The sequence below is a fragment of the Hippichthys cyanospilos genome, chromosome 10 (genome assembly GCF_059441005.1).
Source record: "Hippichthys cyanospilos isolate Australia breed blue-spotted pipefish chromosome 10, RoL_Hcya_1.0, whole genome shotgun sequence".
NCBI classification, from domain to species: Eukaryota; Metazoa; Chordata; class Actinopteri; order Syngnathiformes; family Syngnathidae; genus Hippichthys; species Hippichthys cyanospilos.
Genome location: NC_142378.1, coordinates 15,291,435 through 15,310,449, shown reverse-complemented (window position 1 = coordinate 15,310,449; position 19,015 = coordinate 15,291,435). Strand labels below are relative to the sequence as shown.

The window sequence follows — 19,015 nt, the reverse complement described above, 5'->3', positions numbered from 1 at the left end:
TGATCAACTGCTTGATTTAATCTCAATTTCATTTCAGTATAAATTACAATTCAATCCCAATCCAGATTGAACTGCATGTAATTCATGCCCTGTCAAAGTCAAGTGAACATCTGTATCATGAAACCGAATGAGCAAAATACAAATACTGATACATGAATGAATAATTCAACAAATAAATAAATGAAGCCATGGCAATTTTGGTGAAATCAGGGGTGTGAGTTTCTAAAGTCAAAGACAACTCAATACATATTTCAACACATGTAGTGCCAAATTGAAACAATTCGTTTCGATTCAGTGCGATTATCATTTGATTTGATAAAGAGCAGCTCAATACGAGATGCTATATAATGTAATCAGTTTTTTGTTATTTTACAGGTATGTTGACCTTGTCAGTACTGTAAATGAGACACTGCCTAAAAGGATGTCTTATCAAGAGCTAGAGCAGGATAGGGTTTGCTTCAATGAACACACATCTTTTAAATCAAAACCAATTTTACAATTATAACATTTTTTTTCTCTTTTTGTTACACCACTGATAGATATTTTGTGCATATAATTTTGTTCATCCCATATTTTCTTCCATTCAATTCTCTAGCTCAAAAAGCCACATTGTATTTGGACTTATTGCTAATTTATATTTTGTTATTGTTCAGTCACCGCACTAATAAATCGGCTAATTTGTTCATCGGTTTTAGCGTTGTGAATTCATGTGCATTCAAGTGTAAAAAAAATGAAAGAATGTTTGTGAAAGTCACAGCAAAGGGTATGGCATGTTTTTGGTTTCTGAAGAGCAAATCAGCTATCAAAATGAAATATGCGTGTTACAGGGAGGAAAAATGAGGTGCGCAGGGAAAATCTTTGCTTTTAAGAAAACATTTATAAACCATTTTCATCCTTGACTCGCACAAGCCCCTTCTCATTCCGCTTTTTTTCTTCAAGGATATATTTTGCATCCTCACATCCAGTTATGGACTGCAAGATATTTTTACTTTAACAAATTCAAATTTAATCCAAAACACACAGTATGTGTATGTGCCACAAACTCCCTCAACTTTTCCTTAAGAATTAAGATAGATTTAAAAAAAACTATCAACAAAATGTTAGATGCTATCCATTATACAGGCTAAAATGTTTCTTTCATATTGAATGGCGAAAATTCCATATAGTGAAAGGAAGAATGAACTGCTCTGGACCAACTCTTCTTAACATCAATTCCTATAATTTAAAAAACCTGGTGATTTAACTTAATTTCAGAAGCTTATGAATTATGAATTATGAATTTTCCTGACACATGATATTACACGTGTTTTTTGTTCGTTTTTTTCCTCTGAAATTTGTAGACTTGGCTAAATGTGATTTCAGGCCAAACTGGTGACAAACTTGTGATTTTGCTCATTCCTACTTGGATTTTGCTCAACAACACAGATCATGCATTGTCTGATACGTCTCTTGTCTCTGTAAAAGTCATTTTGACATCAGTTCAGCATTCCCGCTGGTGTAAGGAGCAAAGTGAGTCTTTCTAGAACTGTGTGGTTGGAAAACATCTGTGATTTCAGGCACAGAAATGCTGAAATGTCTTTTTCCAACATTACACAACAAATTAATTCACTACTGTCAGCAAACGTCGTTCCACCTCAGTTATATGAGAAGGGTCACAAATAGTGCTGTGGAATTTTCGCTTTTATCGGGGTTACAGTTTTCTAGTGTCTTTTAAGATTATATCATTCTACACATACAACTATGTGGACTATATTGTTTGGTAGTATAGAGAAAAATGGATAGTTTTAAGGTGACCTTTTTCTTGAATCTGAGTTAATGTTCTCAGACCTGATATGGTGTTAATGGTAAAAACCCTATCATGAAATATTTCTTCCTTTCAGCACAATGCCATATGCTGCTGTTTCCAGACCGAAACATATTGACATCAACCAAGAAAATGCCAAGAGGTACCTTTTCCACAGTGAAAGGAAAGTATTTTGGAGTTTCATCCATTTTATTTCTTTGCTCACCAAGATTTTTCTTTTTCCGATTTCCACTAAACTTTGTGGAGAAAGTTAGCAACAACAAATAATATTATCCAGTTACTGCTAAATGTATGGGTACGTATAGTACATCTCCCCCACACTCACACACACACACATCTGACGGCACATTCAACTTAATGTAGGTTTCGTTTTTAATCTTACTTGATAACAATGAGAATGTGGATTATTTTTTTCATCAAATGCATGAAGTGAGTATCTATGATGGGTTAGACGCTAATAAAAATGAAGATTGTTCCCCATTGGTGTCATTCTGTAAAAAAAAAACAATAAAAAAACACTCTCAAGAAAGCCCCTAATAATGTCCAAGCTGCTATGTTGCTCGTCCCTTATTAGCACAAGAGGATGCCTCTGTGTGGAGCTGTTGTCAGCATGCCAGCATGCCATCTTCTTTGAGGGGTTTTTCATAACTGGAACAAAAAACGTGCACTGACACGAACAACATTCCAAACGACAGCTCCGGGTTTACAGCCTTAATGTTGTCTCCACTGCCACACTCCTACTTGGAATCATAATTCCAAAGCGACAAGCCATTAGATGGACTACATGACTAGAGTTTTTTCATTCGTTTGTATGTTTATGTATCTAATTGTATGGCAAGCAGTCCTGGGGGAAGCGGTTCCCCTATAGTGCAAAGTGATAGGATAGACTCCTTGCAACTCTAAACAGAAAAATCTGCCAAGAAAATACATCAATCCGAAAGTCAGGCTCAGACATCATTTTCCTTACATTATCATTGTTGTATTGGGCTTTAAAAAGGGAGACCAGTGACCTACCAGACAATGCAGAGCATAACAGTTCAAATACATTTGCATAACAGAGCTGCACAACCTGCTTCCCTGTGGCACGGTGCTGTGTAGAGGATGCGGTGAGCCTACATAAATCTCACACGCCTTTAAGGTAACAGATGGCCGGAGCACAATAATATAAGGTTTGCATGTCTGTGTGGGAGGAAGAGAGAAGAGGTGGCGCTGAGATGAGAAGTGTTACGGTTTGGCGATAGAGCTAAAAACAGAGAAAAGCTTATTTCCTGGATGCGCTATAAAAGAACCTGTAATACTGTCACTAAACCTTACTCTAATTATATTCTCCATTTAAATCTACTGAGTGAAGGATTCACTTTCTTCTTACAACCACTTGATCCACCAGCTTTCCTTTTAGCTTGTCTCCACTGAGACTCTTCTTTTGATTTGAGCGAAATCTACGCTAAAAACGTTGCTTGTACATAAAGACAGCACTTTGTTTAGTACAGCGTTTTGAAATCCTTTCAAAAGATCTTTTGCTGTTTGCCATACATTCCTGTTGATGCACATTCATATGGTAATGAGGCTGCTCTGAGTGGATTTTTTTTTTTTCTCCTTTTACTCCGGTAAAGGCCGGAGATTGTCCAGGGTTACGTCACACGTCGACACTAGCATCCCACTGAGGTGTCTTGGCAAGTTGGCAGCATATTCAAATACATGCACTACTTTCTCTTTGAGTGCATTGTTCAGAGAGCCAAATTCCTAAAAATGTACAACAAAACAAGGTTCTGTGATTACTTGTTTACAGGGAAAAATGCAAAGATTTACTCTATATGACTCATTTAGCGCATTGAGATTGCTGGCAAAAATCCTGATGCCTCAAGTTTCTTCTCTATCACTTGAATGTATGTCTTTGAACGCTTCCTTTCTCCATAAATGTGTACAAACACATCTGACCAACAAGCTTTTGAACCTCCAAAATGTAGTTCATTATGGTTTTGGCGAGATGCCCCAGCTATGGGCAGCCATCACAACGGCCGATTTTACACTTGCGTTCTCATGTCATTGTTGAATCCTCCGAGCAAGCACACAATGTTCATTCACGGTGCGAAAGTGACGCCACGCAAACAAGTTAAACAGCAGGAATGGCATCCCAAAAATCCAATCCAATGTCTCCTTTAAATGCAAGTTACCATGGAGCTGCCCTGAGTTAATGACTGGGGAGGAAGGCAACATGACAGCCCAACCCCCTTACCCTCAAACACAACCACAGAGTTAGTACACTGGCTCCTGTTCTGATTTGGATTCCTCTGGCAACAGCTGTGGAAATGTTCAGGGAAATCTAGAATATATATATATATATATATATATATATATATATATATATATATATATATATATATATATATATATATATATATATATATATATATATATATATATATGCATACATACTTGTTGTTTACCATGGTCTTAGCTGTTCATTATCATTTTGTACACTGCAATTTATGCTGGTATTAGAAATAGAAAGACATTATTTATTTTAGTAGGTTTGGCTCTTCTGGAGGAATTTCAAGCCGTGATCTGTACAAGTTTGGTAAAGCCCTGTTGGATGAATAACAGACGACTGTATTCTGGGCCAATAGCATGAGCCAACACGGAGGCCTTCCTCTGAGCAGCCACAGATATCACACTCTATTTCTAGCAACACAGCACTGACAGTCAACAACAGCTTGCACACAAGGCAGCTCAACGATTTGCTCTGGAAGAGACCTCTACACAAAGCTCAAATGATCGGTGACACTTGCGCTCGTAGAAAGACCAAATTTGATCAAAGCAATTAGGTTTCATTTTACAGTCCTAAGGCTGCCTATTCTGTGAAATGTCCATAGAACAGTCAAAGAGTTAAGCTAAATTCTGTACATTTTTGTCTCATTGAGGATGAAGAATTGATCATTGCCATGTAAATGGCAGTGATGCGCAGACCATCAGTATCAACAGAAGAGCCGTAAATCTGTCACTGACGGACTGAACATTGACCAAAACTTTGGATTAATGGTGCACCGCTTAATCGACAACTAAACCATCACGAATCAATCTATAATTACTTTTGATCATCAATTATATGTTTGGAAATCTTAAACTGTTTAATACCTGAGAATATTGACAGAAAATAGTGTCAGATTTCTTTAGTTCTCTTGGAAAGCCAACGGATAATTACTTATTAGACATTTTGATGACTACAAATAGATCCCAAATAGGTGAAACCTGTTCAACCTGTTCAATACTATAGATAATGGCGTGCTTAAGACAGTGGTTCTGAACGATTTTACAGTGGTGTACCCCCAGTGAAATAGTTTTAGCCAAGAAACCCCCCAATCAGTGTAAAGTAGTTTTGAAAGGGAAAAAAATGGCTTAAAAGAGTACAGCGCCATCCCCGTCTGATTGATTAAACTTTGGAAGAACATTCATAGAGGAATCTCTGGGCATACCTTATTCAGCAACTACAGAAAATTAATCATATAATATCATCTGAGTCGTTAAGGGGTTTGTCTTTTGGAAAATTGTGTCATTAATTATAATGTACATCTGTATAAAACAAATTAAAGGGATATATTGTTTTGCAAATGTAGCAATAGGTTGTTTCATGTTCTAATTAATTTGATCTTAATTTAAAAAGAAAAATGAAATGTTCCTGTCATGGCATCGTGAAAAGCATTAATTAGGATTTGCTGATACCTGCAGTAACCCACTTAAGAACTCACGTAACCCCTGAGGCACTTTCACATTACCCTCATTTGTCAACTGAGTGATCGCTTGAGAGACAAATTGAACCTTGTGGTGTGGTTTGAATTTGGAAGGCCAATCAGTGTGCTTTTATTTTTTTCTAAAAATCATCTGAACAAAAAGGTACAAAAATCCAGTACGTTAGGTCCATGACACAGATGTTTTCACTATAAGACATTTTGTACGTAACCAAATGTCATTCACACACACAAGTCCCACCACCAACACCAAAAAAACCCAGTGAGAATGAGTTAGTTGTTATTGAACTATACTGTGAGTGATCCCATCTAAAACCTGATGTGCTATTAATTGAGTGTTAAAATGTGCCTACATTAGTGTGAAGAATAGAACCCGCCACCAGTTAGAGAATCGTAAAGAAAGCAAAGAGGTCTGAGGCATCTCGTCCCTTTGCTTTGCATCCAGAAGAGGAGGAGTGCCGCCAGGCGGAGTGCACTATGAGTGGAGGATGATGACAGTAATCATACAGGAAGAAGGGTGAGAGTTCGTTGATTTAGGAGATCCACAGGAGTTCAGGCCACTCCATGCGGCCGTCCTACCTGAATGCTGCGGTGTCTTGTTTGCAGGGGCCTTGACAGATTTTACCGCCCGACTGGATGTTTGGACCCCTGTTCCCCCGGGGCTCATCGGAGGAGAGGGACGCTCATGGTTTTGGCTCCCACAGCGGGCCGATGATGAGCCTTCTATGCGTTGCTTCATTTCAGATGACAACAGGCGACCTTTGTCCATCCACTGTTGCATCTTGTTCACAGTGACACCGTGGCCCTTATTGACTGAGTTGCCCCCCTGTGCTGGAACCTCAGTTGTCTGCTGCTTGTTATCATGCCCAGGGGGCGCTGATCCCTCTGTGTTGCTGTCCAAAGAACCAGTAAGGCTGTTGACTGAACCACTGCTTTCAATGAGGCTCCCACCAGCGGCTACTTGAAAACGTTCATCAATGCCGGTGGCATTGTAGACCGCTTGAGGTTTTGAGAGCTCACCCTTCCTTATGATTTGAGCATCTTCGCAGCCACGATCCGATTTGAGTTCTGAGACCACTTCATCATCACACACGACAGGGCCGGTTCTAAGAGGATTTACGCACAGTGAAGATCCAGCTGGATAGCTGATGTCTCCGTCGCTAGCGGAGCGCAATAAAGTAGGTTTTATCCTAGCCAGAGACAGATCGACCATGCTCTTACTGTTTAGTCTGGTTTTGAGGCCTGACTCAATGTTTGACCCAAGACACAGTAGCAGGGAATCTGTGTCAGACACCTGCTGGGGGTTGTGGTCACCCCCAGAGGACCAGGAGTCACTGTCCAGGTTTCTGGCAGATAAGCGGGAGCACAAGCTATCCCTTGAGTGGCTACTACAGGAAGAGCTCGTCTGATGCTCACTTAAACCAGCACTTACCTGCTGGTCCAAATTGATATCGTTCATAGCATTGATTAGGAGGTAATAGGCCTCTTTCAGTTGGTTTCTAAGCCTGTCTGTTTCCTGAGCACTGTGACTAACATCAGCCTGTCCTTCATCCTGACCTATCTGGGGGAGCGCTATGACATCTTCTCTGTCGTTTGTGCTTTTTGCTCTAGTTTCATAGAAAGGCAGAATTTCATTATCATAATAATCATCATCTTCACTCTCTAAAGGATGCTTGAGTGATACCTTTGTGTTACACATGGATGCCATGCTAATGTCACATATTTCTAGCTCGGTCGGGAAGAAGGCCGGACTCTGCAGAGGGCTCCTGGAGTCCCCTGAGTATACAGGGTCAAAGATCTCGATTGTTCTAAAAAAGGTTTCTTCTGTTTGAGCGGGGTTTGGATTCATGCGCACTTGTGTCTTCAAACTTTGGTTCGTATTGTTTATATTTACAGCAACGACAGTTCTTGGCGCATGTTGGGAATGTCCTTGGACCAAGGGCTCGCAGTGGGAAGTCGTGCAGTTCACATTTTGTGCATAGGAATAAATAGTATTTGAATTGTCCCCGAAACCAATCGAATCCCCAACGCTGCATTGCCACGGGACCGGGATGAAGTGCTTCTTCTGGACATGCGTCTCTCCAAAGGACACCCCTCCTGAAATTGTGATCGTGTCGTCACACGCGGGCTCCCAGTGGCTCGTATTAGCCTCTGTAATCGCATGTCCGGTAAACTGCACCTCTCTTTGAAGTGGGGCCCCCGGGTGCTGCCCATTATCCCGAACCCTGCCCCCGGCGCTGAGCAACGGCGGACGTGAGCCGGCTAACTCCGCTGACGGACTCAGCCGGAGCAACTCAACCCCCGCGTTTTGCGCCACCGGCCCGTCAAAACAATTCTCGTACGTGCTCATTCTCTCTGCCGTGTAATCCAGGACTGATAGCGTGACTACCGGGCGAGCCTCGACCGAGTCTCGCTGCATTTGCAAAACTTTTTCTTTACCTTCTCGGCCCACATTCGCGGCAGCGGCGGAGCTCAATCCAGCGCCGAGCGTCTCTCCTTTCTTGGACTTTTTCCCACGGAGTTTCGCTAATAAAGTCCTCCGCAGAGGATCAGCCATTCCTTTCGTGTGCCCCAGAAAAGTTAAATTCCTCCCGTTGCCTTTCAACACCCTGGATGCAGAGGGGAAGAAGAGACGAGTGGATTCTCCTCTCTCGCCGCAGCGGTCTCAGTTGGCCGCTGAAGCCTCGTCTCCATTCTCCGCTGTCACCTCCGCACTGACGACACACTCCGTGCAGCCTGCCTAAACTCGCCCACACCTCCTCTCTCTCTCTCTCTCTCTCTCTCTCTCTCTCTCTCTCTCTCTCTCCCTTTCTCTCTCTCTCTCTCTCTCTCTCTCTCTCTCTCTCCCTTTCTCTCTCTCTCTCTTTCTCTCTCTCTCGCTCTCTCTCTCTCTCTCCCTCTCTCTCTGGCTCTCTCTCTAACTATTTTGTTGGGCTGGCAAAAATGGCAATCAACACTAACTGATCAAATCTAGACACGTAATTGATTTATTTAAAATTTCTATTTTTCAGCAGGGGACTAGAAGTCTTCTAAAAATCTTGTATTGTTGGTGTGACTTTTGTAGTTTCGGCACAATGTGTACAGTTGACAAATGCTAGCTTATTTACGGGTTGTGTAAGGATGTAACGTCTCGACAACACCACCCCTTCCACGAAGGGGGAAAAAATAACTAGGAGATGTGTGCTGCGTTGGCCCTTCATTGACATCACTGTCGATGTGAGTTGGGTGGCCATTGTGTTGTTGTTAGAAGCTAATTAGTACATCCATCCGTCCATCTTATCAAGTCACTTATCCTCACAAGGGTGGCAGGCTTGCTGGTGCCTATCCCAGTTCACCGTGGACACCCTGAACTGGTTGCCAGCCAATTGCAGGGCACACAGAGACGAGCAAACATTCACATACCCAATCACACCTAAGGACAATTTTGAAAGTCCAATACACCTGCCATGCCAATTTCTCCTCTATATAACAATAATGATGTTAAAACCAGCTAGGTGAAACCTATTTTTCACTTCACTGTGGAAATTTTAATTAAATCTCATATGAAACAAGCTGCACACGAACTATCCAAATTGAGCTCAAATTTGTACCTGAAATGTGTACGAAATTCCTTTGTCTGCATTTACGAGTAGGTGTGAAGGAATTTTTAACAAATAGCAGACAGCAACTTTCATGTTAGAGGAAAATGGGTTAAATCTTTTAGCAGGGGGAACAAAAAAAAGAGAAGAATGTGGTGATCCTTTGAAACTCTCAATCTTCTCACACATCTTTAAAACAAATGTATTAGTTTTACAGGTTAATCTTCATTATTGCACACAAGAAGCCTCTATTATTTTACACCTCCAAGCCAACGCCACGCTTGGACTGTCACATTATGGATTGCTGCCGATTATTGAACTGACACATTTATCTCAAGTGTATCTTGAGTAATCCTCTCTTCTGTGACCTTGCGGCTAACCCAGTCCAAGCTGGCAACACAACCTCAGGCTTTAGAGAGCTGAGGCAGCAGAGAAAAGGAATGAAACATTCTTCACTTCAACCTTAAGCCATTTGTTTGCCCTTGCCTTTACCTGGAATGTGCAAAAGGACAAGCTGCTGAAAAGCTGCTTGTGTGTGAATGCGCATATGCTCAGTGGACCTGTTGTTATAACACAAACACACAAATTCTCAACCTGTTATTGCAGTCGTTTGCTTCAGTTTTGGAACTGAGGGTACTTATTGTCAAAGCTATGCCATCAACAGGGGCCCTGTGTCCCATCGTGAGCCCCCTATCCCCCCCTTCACCCCCTCACCACTACGCTCAGTAAAACATGATAAGCATCTGTTATTACACCGCAGGAGCCATGGAGGCCCTGACGCCTCGGCCTGCCTCCCCGACCGACTGACTGACTAGACCCTGTCTGGGCAGTTATTTTCAGGTCAAAACCTGCAGGCTGCATAGTGTGTTTTGTGAAAAAAAAAAGGAGCCAGAGGAGAGGAGGGTTGAGGAGGAGGAGGGGGGAAAGGGACCACATGTTTGAGGAACGGCACGAACCTTTGGACTCCACTCATGACAGGGTGTGAACAGTCTTTTCTGATGAATAATTGCTATTAGTGGTATTTTTATGTTGGGAATGTTTGTATTCCAGGAATACCTATGCCATATAGCAAGAACTATAAAACTTACAGCATCTGAAGGTTACGCCAAACTACAGATCAACCACAGTGCTTAAAAATAAAAAGAGGACGTTTTTTTGTGTCCCCCACAGACACCGCAACCACCAGCCCTGCCTAACAGTGGCTTTCACCTTTTGTGAAGGCAGTGGCAGAACATCTGCTTAGCTGCCCCCCCTTCACAAGGCCTGGTCAGAGAGAAAGAAAAGTGTGCATGAGAGCAGAAGGAAATAGAAAGTGGGCAGACTCTATATTTGCGCAAGTGTGTGTGTGCGCGTGTATGTGTGTGCACCTGACTGCATGTTGGAGCTGCGCAGCTGTTGGGTCTCCCCTCTTGATGGCTGCCTATTGTTCCCTCGCTCTGTGTTTCTGGCTAGCTTCTCTGTCCCGCTCGCTTTATGGGCTTTCCCTTTTTTCTGAGTGAGCACCGCAACTAAATTTATGTGCTGGACACAAGCCTTTCTCAGGGTATAAATCAGGCTGGATGATGGCTGTCACAGAAGCCTTGCCGAGGGGCCTGCAGCTTTTATGTCATGGAGAGTCCGATTATTTGTAGTTATTCATTCATATTTTACAATGAAATAAAATCTTAAAAGGCTGACTACAAATCCTCCATGACATTTATTTGAGTGTCAAATTTAAATTGTGGCTGTGTTGGTTTCAACAAAAAATGTTATCATATTACATTACGCAGTGATATAAACACTCACCCATCCATCCATCCGTCCGTCATCTTGACCGTTTATTCTCACAAGAGTCGCGGCCCTTCAAGATCTGATAAAAATCTTGATCTGTATAAGAACTGACAGCAATAAAAAGTCTGAACATGTTAAATGTGTCGTTCATGCTAAATGCTTCCAAATGTGCTGTCTGGACAGGATCCAAATGAAACTGTTATTACATTGAAGCGGATACTGGCACTTAGTAGACTGATGACCACTGTCAAGGATGAGGGATGGACAGAAGGTAAATAGCCTGTAAATTGGGGGGAAAAACAACACTTTTTTTGCGTGTTGTCCAATTATGCTGAGGAAATCAGTGGTTTCTGCCATTGCGCATATACTACAAAGAACAAGACAGTTGGTAGAAATGAACGCACCTTTCATTGCTGTCCTGCTAACACAGTTAACTCTTTAATGAATAACCCAAAGTTAATTTAAGTCAACATAAAAACAGAAAACCTTAAGGGAAAGCGTTTACAATGTTGAAACCTCTTGCAAGGTGTAAGGATTCCAGTCTCAAAACATACCTATGCCCCTCACTAACATATACCAGTGCTATATTTGAACACTTACATCTTCGTCATGTGGAAATCACCCAGAAGTAAAAACTAGAGAGGACAAAAAACTCACTTGTCATTGGGCTTGCAAGAAGGAGGCGAAATTGTTTAAATTAAATAATTACAATTTTTGATAAATTGTACATCTAGATATGTGCTCCTGATTGTGTTTGAGTCTGCAAAGAAGGCTCTGAGGGCGCTGACGGCACACAACTGATACGTAGATCATAAAGCTATGTGATGTCTTTGAGAGAATGCAAACTGACTGACATCTTGTCAGCCACGCTTTTGTCTCTAAACCCCAGAGGCTCAGCATTGTAATATTACAATGTTACGTTTAAGCCTACAAAAATATGCCCTCCTTTATTGTTTTCCTTTTCAAACCACATTTAGATAATTATTGGCTCCTATTGTTCTGTTCTGAAATGCTTTTGGATGGCAGAATGGGTAAATAGGCCCCGGTAACTGGACATAAAGTCATTTAACTCGAGATTTTATCGTGGTCCACAGAATTTTGGACGAGACAAATCAAGAATTAAGTAAGTAACATTTTTGAAAAAAAAAAATCTGTCATAACTAATGTGTCTAAATCATGATTAGTTCATGACATCATGAAATAGACTCATACTGTGTTATTTTTAGCATGTTTTGTCCATGTAGAAATGTTTTTTGACCTTGGAGGTTTTATGCAAAATTGCAGTATTTTATGAGCCAAAAGAACGGCCTAGCTAAGGCAGCAGGAGATGATTAGGTCTTTGATTAATATTTGTGTTCCAATGTACTACATCCAATCTTTTTTTTTTCATGTATGCCAATTTTCTGCAAATTTTCACAAGAATCGGCAGTGTAGTTTTTACGATATCCTGAGCAAGCAAGTGGATGAATGAGGATGTTTTAATGTTGAATACGAAGCCCAATAACTTTTAGAACACAACGAAGAATTTAAGCCTACAATAGGTCCACCCGGAAAAGTACTTGATGAATGTTCATTCGAAGGTGGAGTGCAAGATGCACATCACTGGTAAAACTCAAGTTGAGTGAGCATAGACTTGGCCAAGCCAGGACAAACTTGCACCAGTAAAGGGGGAAGAGGAAAGGAAAGGTAGGGAATGTTATTCATCAATTGAGGCAACTTTTAAGAGGCAGCATGGTCATTTCTAATGACATCATGATTCTGTGTATACATATGATTTAAATATTTGTGCTTTCTGACAACAGCCTACTAGGCTGCTGAATTGTGGGAAAAAACTCAAAGTGCTTGCATGCTGGAATGAATGGATTTGTCTCCTTGCAAGTCTGACCGCAGCATTGTTTGAAGGAAATGTGGAAAAATGTTAGCTCAACTTCAGGGACACCGCTATGGAACTTTTTCTGCTGTCGTCAGTCATCTGCGCCACACGATGACTGCCAATCAAATTATGATAGCGTTTCATTTCATGACGACTAGACCTGTGGTTTTCATCATGTAGGGTTCTCTCAGACCCCACATCTCAAACATGTCATGTCTCTGGTCATTTCAGTCTGAATATGGTTGATACAATCAGTCTGCAAGTATGCATTACAAACAAGACCAAGCTCATACCTGGAAGCTGGAATCTTATCAGAAGCACATTTACAGCAATTTCATGTCTACCGATGATGACAGATAGGCTGGAAGAATGTCTGTGATCCCTAACCTGTTCTTAAATTTGTTTTTGTTTTGCTTGAAAATGCATTAGCATTGCACCAGTGATCAGAAACTATTCTACGAAAAAAAAAAAAAAATCTGCGCAAAATGTTGAAGGTAGTAGTGGGGGTTCCACTTGAACTCAGTACTTTGATATGTGAGAGGGTAGATCAACACTATTGAAATCAAGTGAGTATATTGATACTAGTGCTTTGATGTCAATGCTTTGGTGTCAGTTTCTCTCACATGTGCAATGCTGTGGTTTTATCAACTACAGGCCCTTTCCGCATTATGTCATTTTACCCACAATGCATAATTTCTGGGTGCATGCGAAAGGAAAACATGAAGAGAAGCATCGTTGGTCATTAACCGTGTCTAGATTGTTAAAAAGGTTCCTACAAGAACACCAGCCCATAAAATTAGCACATTTAAATCTGCTGTTCAAATTTGATATGTATAAAAACTCAAATTGGGCGATGGGAAACACCAAATTGTTTTCATCAAATTGTTTGTGCTTGAATAAACTCATCTCAATGTACTACATTGAATCCTTTCAAGCTTAGCTTGATAATTGCTAACAGAGGCGCGCTTAGCAAACCAAGTACAGTACACGGTTTCATTGCGGCTGTTTTCTAACCGATTAAAATATAAAGTAAACTTAAAAATTTGAGGTCTTGAAAACTCTGATTTATTAGACGTTTTAATAATATATGAATCATAGATCTGTTCAGCTGTGGATGACCCCAGGGAAAAAAGTTAAAAATTAAGAATTAAGAATTTTTTGTTTGTTTCAAGCATTTTGATGCAATTGGTAGGTTTTTTTTTCTGTTTTCGACTCAGTTGTAACCCATATAAACACTGTGAAAAATAATAGTTTTTGAAAGTTGGTTTATATTGTTTTTTCTTTTGTTAATGTTAAACAGGATACAGGTTTGTTTATACTTTACCAGCACTGCCCCAATTCAAACCTATACTATAAAAGCAAGTATTGATCCTCAAAAAAAAAAAAGGTCTGAAATTCTGGGGTCCAGCAAATTGGGCCCTACAATTAGGGATTTGGTCCCCACTTTCTGGAATAAAGCCTAGGGCACGCAAACACACACGCAAAGGAAGAATCAAGAATCCCGGGCAAACAAACGTTTGACGTCACTATTTAGTGCAGTGGAATATATAAAGTGACGTATTGGCGCCATCTGGTGCAAAAAGCTGTGAAATACACCTCTTTTGGACATTGAATTGACAAGTACGATACAATATTCTGTTCAGTGAAACCCTTGACAATATAACACAAAATGACACATTGTCCCACAAAAATCTCTATTAGCTAAGGTAAATGAACATGCAAATCAAATGACAAAATCAGACTTGTGATATGCTGTTGTACTATTGCACGTCATCCTACAACTTTATCAGAGTAAAATCCCCATAATATTTACCACTGGTACCAATTTTATTTAAACTATATGTTTGCTTCATTAAGGAAAAGTGAGAAAATATCAGCTAAAAGGAGTGAGATGAACTCTTTCAAGACAGTCTGTCCTTGTAACTGTGAAAAGTAGTATTAAAGCAGGACACACCCAAGTGATGCCAGAGGGCTGCATTTGTACATTAGAACAAGTGAGTGAACATAAAGACAAACACCACGATAAATTACAGGTACATCACTTGGCAGACACCTTTGTCCGGTTCTATTCAAATGCGGTCCAGTCCAAATCCTATTAAGGACACAAAATGTAAATGTGCCTATTGCTAATGCTCTTTACTGATAAAACAAACACATTTAAAAAAAAAAATGAAACCGACTCCATTTGGGAGCAACTTTGGATTTCATTCAACCTTTTGTCTAAGGATTCTTTTTTCTTCTTCAACAAAACTTTTGTCAGAAGTGGCTTGTCCCAGGTCTCTCTTCCTCTTCTCCTTTTGCTGAAAGCTCTCCACGCGACGTTTCTTGGCTGATGTAGGAGACGTCTTGGACTCCTCGTGATCTAAATAGCAGAGTTGGATCGTTGTGGGGAAACAGTAATTATTTTGAATTTTTGTGAACAATATTAAATTAGAGTAGAAATGATCAAGACTTTCAAGTTTAGAGCTGTTACGTCAGTTTTGAGACGTTGCCGGATTCATTTTATGCATATGAAAAAAATAGATGAACTGACCTGAATCAACATGTTGTTCTTCTGGAGGAAGGAACTGGGCTTTTCCTGCGTGAGCCTTCGGTGCATCTTCACCATTGTCTTCATACACGTTGGACCACTTTATAGCCATGTCCATGCCTGGAGGAGGGCCCTTTTTCTTCTCAGGCTCGGCTGTGTAACTTTGGGGAGGGGGCACAGCATTTGTCAGCCATGGTTTAAATTCTCTGGGTGCCTGAAAAAAAGGAGAGGGAACCCAAATGAAACCTGGAGGAGTGCATTCTGTAGACCATTAATGCCAGCGTTGAAATATAAAACACCTACAAAAAAAAGTGCATTTGGTACCTGGGCCTTTACAGTGAGCACTTACCTGACTTCTTTAACGGCTTCATAGCACCACTGTCACAATTATGCTGTACTTAAAAATATCAATACTATACAATAATGCAATATAAAAGCATGTACCTCTGCATCTCACATTGTACAGATCACTACAGTCACGAGTCATAATTTGTTATAACAAAGCTGCGACCAATGAACCAGAGGACAGCAAAACGGTACAAGAGGGGCATCTCGGAAGCATAGTGTATAGTCTAAATCAAATCTGATTGTGTTTGAACAAAGATATGGAATACACATAACGGTAGCATTAGAACTGAGGTAGTAACTGTAGGTAAGGCTCTCTGATCTCCAGTTTAGGCCAAAATAAAATGTGGCCTATGCCAGGTCTGTGGAGCAAGAAAAAGTAGTCCAGACAATCACGCGTGGATGTTAGGGTTTCACTCATATCATGCCTCCCGTTTGTTTTTGCCTAAATCGAGTCAGTAGATAAAGTTGGTTGACTGCTGTACATATGGTAAGACATCATCCACCAAACTCCCATCTTAAGTTACCTCTTCGGGAGCTTTGACAGTCAAGTTATCCCAGTCAATCTCCTTATTCAGAGGATTGTAGAGGAACGCCGGTTTGGACACCGAGCTAAAGAGCTCGTCAGGTTTGGGCAAACGATTTTCGCCAGCTTCTCGTTTGCTTTCTAGCTGGGAAGTGTTCGGTAGGCTTCCCGTTGCTTCTGTCTCTGGTTTCTGGCTAGGATCCCTCCGGCGGTGCTCAGCTTCCTCGTCTGAGTTGCTGCTGTCGCTCAAATCGTCGTAACTCGAAAAGAATCCTAAAGAGCCCGTCTTCTTGTCTTCTGTCATTTTGTAGGTCTATTTATTCTCTTCTTCACATATATTGTTTAGTACAAATAACCACAGCAATTCGGTTACAGAAAACCGCATTCCGTTGTTTACGTCTATAGAATCTTACTCCATTTTGAATCAGCCTCCAACACGGTCGCAAATTGATTTGGTTTGCATATGTCGTAAAAGAAAGTCGCAAAGGCATGCCGTCAAGCGTTGCTTACACGTGCGTGCTGAGTGACCGCCAGCTTGTACCGGGAGTCTCGCAATCGACACGCCCCTCAAGTCATTTATGAGTTCTTTAGGCATATATACGTATGTATGGCATACTTTTTGCTTTTTTAAAGCTAGTTCTTGGGCATTTGTTTTGTGGAAAACGTCACACACGCGACTAGTATGAAAACGGACAACATCGCCACTAGGCTCCATCTAATGAGATGATGAAAAAAAAACTATGGGTCAAGCTATGTACATTCTCAGTGAGAAAAAATACCAGCACCCGACCCCAAATAAATAAATAAATAAATAAATAAATAAATAAATGCGTGCCATCTGGAAGGTCAGTAAACCAATTTATAATACCCCGGCCATGTGGCTGCTATTAAATGTTAGTATTTACTGTGTGAGTGACTCAATATTTCAGCATGAAAAATCAAGAAATTAAATCAAAGGCCTTATCTTGAAATTTGCCCCTGCTGTTTAACGAGGAAATGAATAATATGGATGCGCCTACATTTGTGACCACTAGATGTCCATGTATTCAAGAATAAAAAACAGCAAACGTAAACGCGCCAGGAAGAAGAAATACAATGCACACGTTAGAAAACAATCTAATTCAGCGTTATTTCACCATTCACATTCATCTTCAAAAAATATATGTAAAGTATGTGTAATATAAAAAAAATACATCGATGCATATCATCACATCCACATGTACGTCAATCTAAAAATGTTTTATAATTGTCATTCTTCAAAGAAATCACCAGAAAACGTGTTAAAACTTGCACATCTTGTTATTGTCTCTGTTGGCATCTTGAATTTCTTGACCTCCAAATGTGTTTGAGATCGTTTGAGTTTTTGTAAATAAATAAATGAGTAAATAAATAAATAAATACGTGCGTGTGTGAGCGTGCGTGTGTGTGTGTGTGTGAGAGAGAGAGAGAGAGAGAGATCGAGAGAGAGAGAGAGAGCGTGTGTGTATATATTGTGTATATAAATATATTTCAGATTTCACTTGTCAAGTTTCAATAGTATTTTCCAGATAGTACCGTGATCACATTTCAACATAAGATGCACCCTTTCAAAAGACTGTTTCTTTCATGTGAGAAAGTCAGCGAGACTGAGAGGGACCAGCCTTTGGCCTTGTGCACAGGTCAAACTCCTACCTGACAGAGCACAGCATCAAGGGCACATAAATCATAGATAGACCCCAAACAGACACTATTCATGGTCCATTCCTCTGGCTTGACCCTTGTCCCTTTCCTTTTCATATGCATTTGATCATTTTAAAGGTTAGCTGCGTGAATGCACGGCTGTTGTGCCCTGAAGATTTACTGGAAGTCCAGTCAGAACCAAAGCTGAGGGAGTGATTGCATTTGTGGGAAAATATGTCTGCTCTTCTGTTTGTTAGCTCACCTTTTCTCCATTTCACAATAGCTGGATGGAATAGTTTGATTCCATTTTTATTTCTTCAGCTCCTTCACTGGCAGATTTATCCCACCATGCTATACTCATGTGGTCAGAACCATGACTAAAGAGATTAAAAAAAACACACACAGAAATTATTGCATCGAACTTTAGATAATTTTGTTGGGAAACCTTTCATAACCCCGTAGTTACAAAAGACACTCAAAATCCTTTTGGTGAGCTAAACTACACTTCTGCCAATACAAAATAAAACAAGCTTTTCCAAAATTCTTTATACACGTTTTTTTTTTTTTTTTTAATAGACTATATGTTAAGTATCATAAGGACAGCATTCACCATCTTGGGCTTTTTGTCAGGGCATCATTTCCTTGCCCCATGGCTTCCAAAGTGACATTGCAGCAAAGTGTCAAAACTGGCGCCTGGTTATAAAGTTTTTCTCGCACCAATTGCAGCTTATCTTTAGTTTGTCAAGCACCACAGTTACACAAAAGCATAGTGCAATTTACATCATCATTCTTTAAGAAGTATCTCCCAAAGAGAATGCTCAAAGCTTTTTGTTCTCGTGGCTGTAAGCCTGAGTGTGATACAGTAATAGGGGAGAGAAAAACAAAAGAACGGTTTCTAGGTTGCAAAAAGAAGTGTGGGTGATCTGGTTCAAAAGGTCAGACTGAATAGGGTGAGCAGGGTGGACTGTCAAAGCTGATGATCCCCATCACATGGTCCACGGTGTCCTGCAGTGTGGATGGCTATGGGCTAAGTACACACAACACATTCAACCCAATGCCCTTCTGAATGCTTTAATTTATACAGCTCTCTGGGGTCTTCCTCAAATCACATATTTATAGGTGTAACTCTAAGTATGCATGAAAGGCGTAGGCTAATTCTTTGTGTATGGCAATATTATCAGAAT

General features: G+C 40.5%; 2 protein-coding genes across 3 annotated transcripts in view; both read right to left on the bottom strand.

Annotated features, from left to right (window-relative positions):
• The window catches only part of syde2 (synapse defective 1, Rho GTPase, homolog 2 (C. elegans)), a 54,567-nt gene extending 46,315 nt beyond the window's left edge, over positions 1-8,252 (bottom strand). The window contains exon 1 of one of the 2 annotated variants that reach the window (XM_088426106.1): positions 6,130-8,252. In XM_088426106.1, coding sequence (XP_088282232.1) covers positions 6,130-8,107 — 1,978 coding nt within the window. In that variant the 5' untranslated portion in view covers positions 8,108-8,252. The remainder of the gene's footprint in view (positions 1-6,129) is intronic. The other variant, XM_088426107.1, reaches the window with a different exon arrangement.
• Positions 8,253-14,283: 6,031 nt separating this feature from the next.
• On the bottom strand, positions 14,284-16,628 carry c10h1orf52 (chromosome 10 C1orf52 homolog). The gene is made up of 3 exons (XM_088424809.1): positions 16,174-16,628; positions 15,305-15,515; positions 14,284-15,133 (listed from the first exon to the last, which is right to left on the bottom strand). Exons 1-3 carry the CDS (start codon positions 16,474-16,476, stop codon positions 14,976-14,978), a joined length of 672 nt encoding a protein of 223 aa, XP_088280935.1. The 5' UTR covers positions 16,477-16,628; the 3' UTR covers positions 14,284-14,975.
• Between the last annotated feature and the right edge of the window lie 2,387 nt (positions 16,629-19,015).

Excerpts from the sequence above, each read along its gene's own strand:
- c10h1orf52 (XM_088424809.1), bottom strand. The coding sequence starts at position 16,476 with ATGACAGAAGACAAGAAGACGGGCTCTTTAGGATTCTTTTCGAGTTAC. Across the intron at positions 15,516-16,173 it reads CTGTCAAAGCTCCCGAAGAG|GCACCCAGAGAATTTAAACC; the intron begins GTAACTTAAGAT and ends CCTTTTTTTCAG. Across the intron at positions 15,134-15,304 it reads AGAACAACATGTTGATTCAG|ATCACGAGGAGTCCAAGACG; the intron begins GTCAGTTCATCT and ends TCTGCTATTTAG.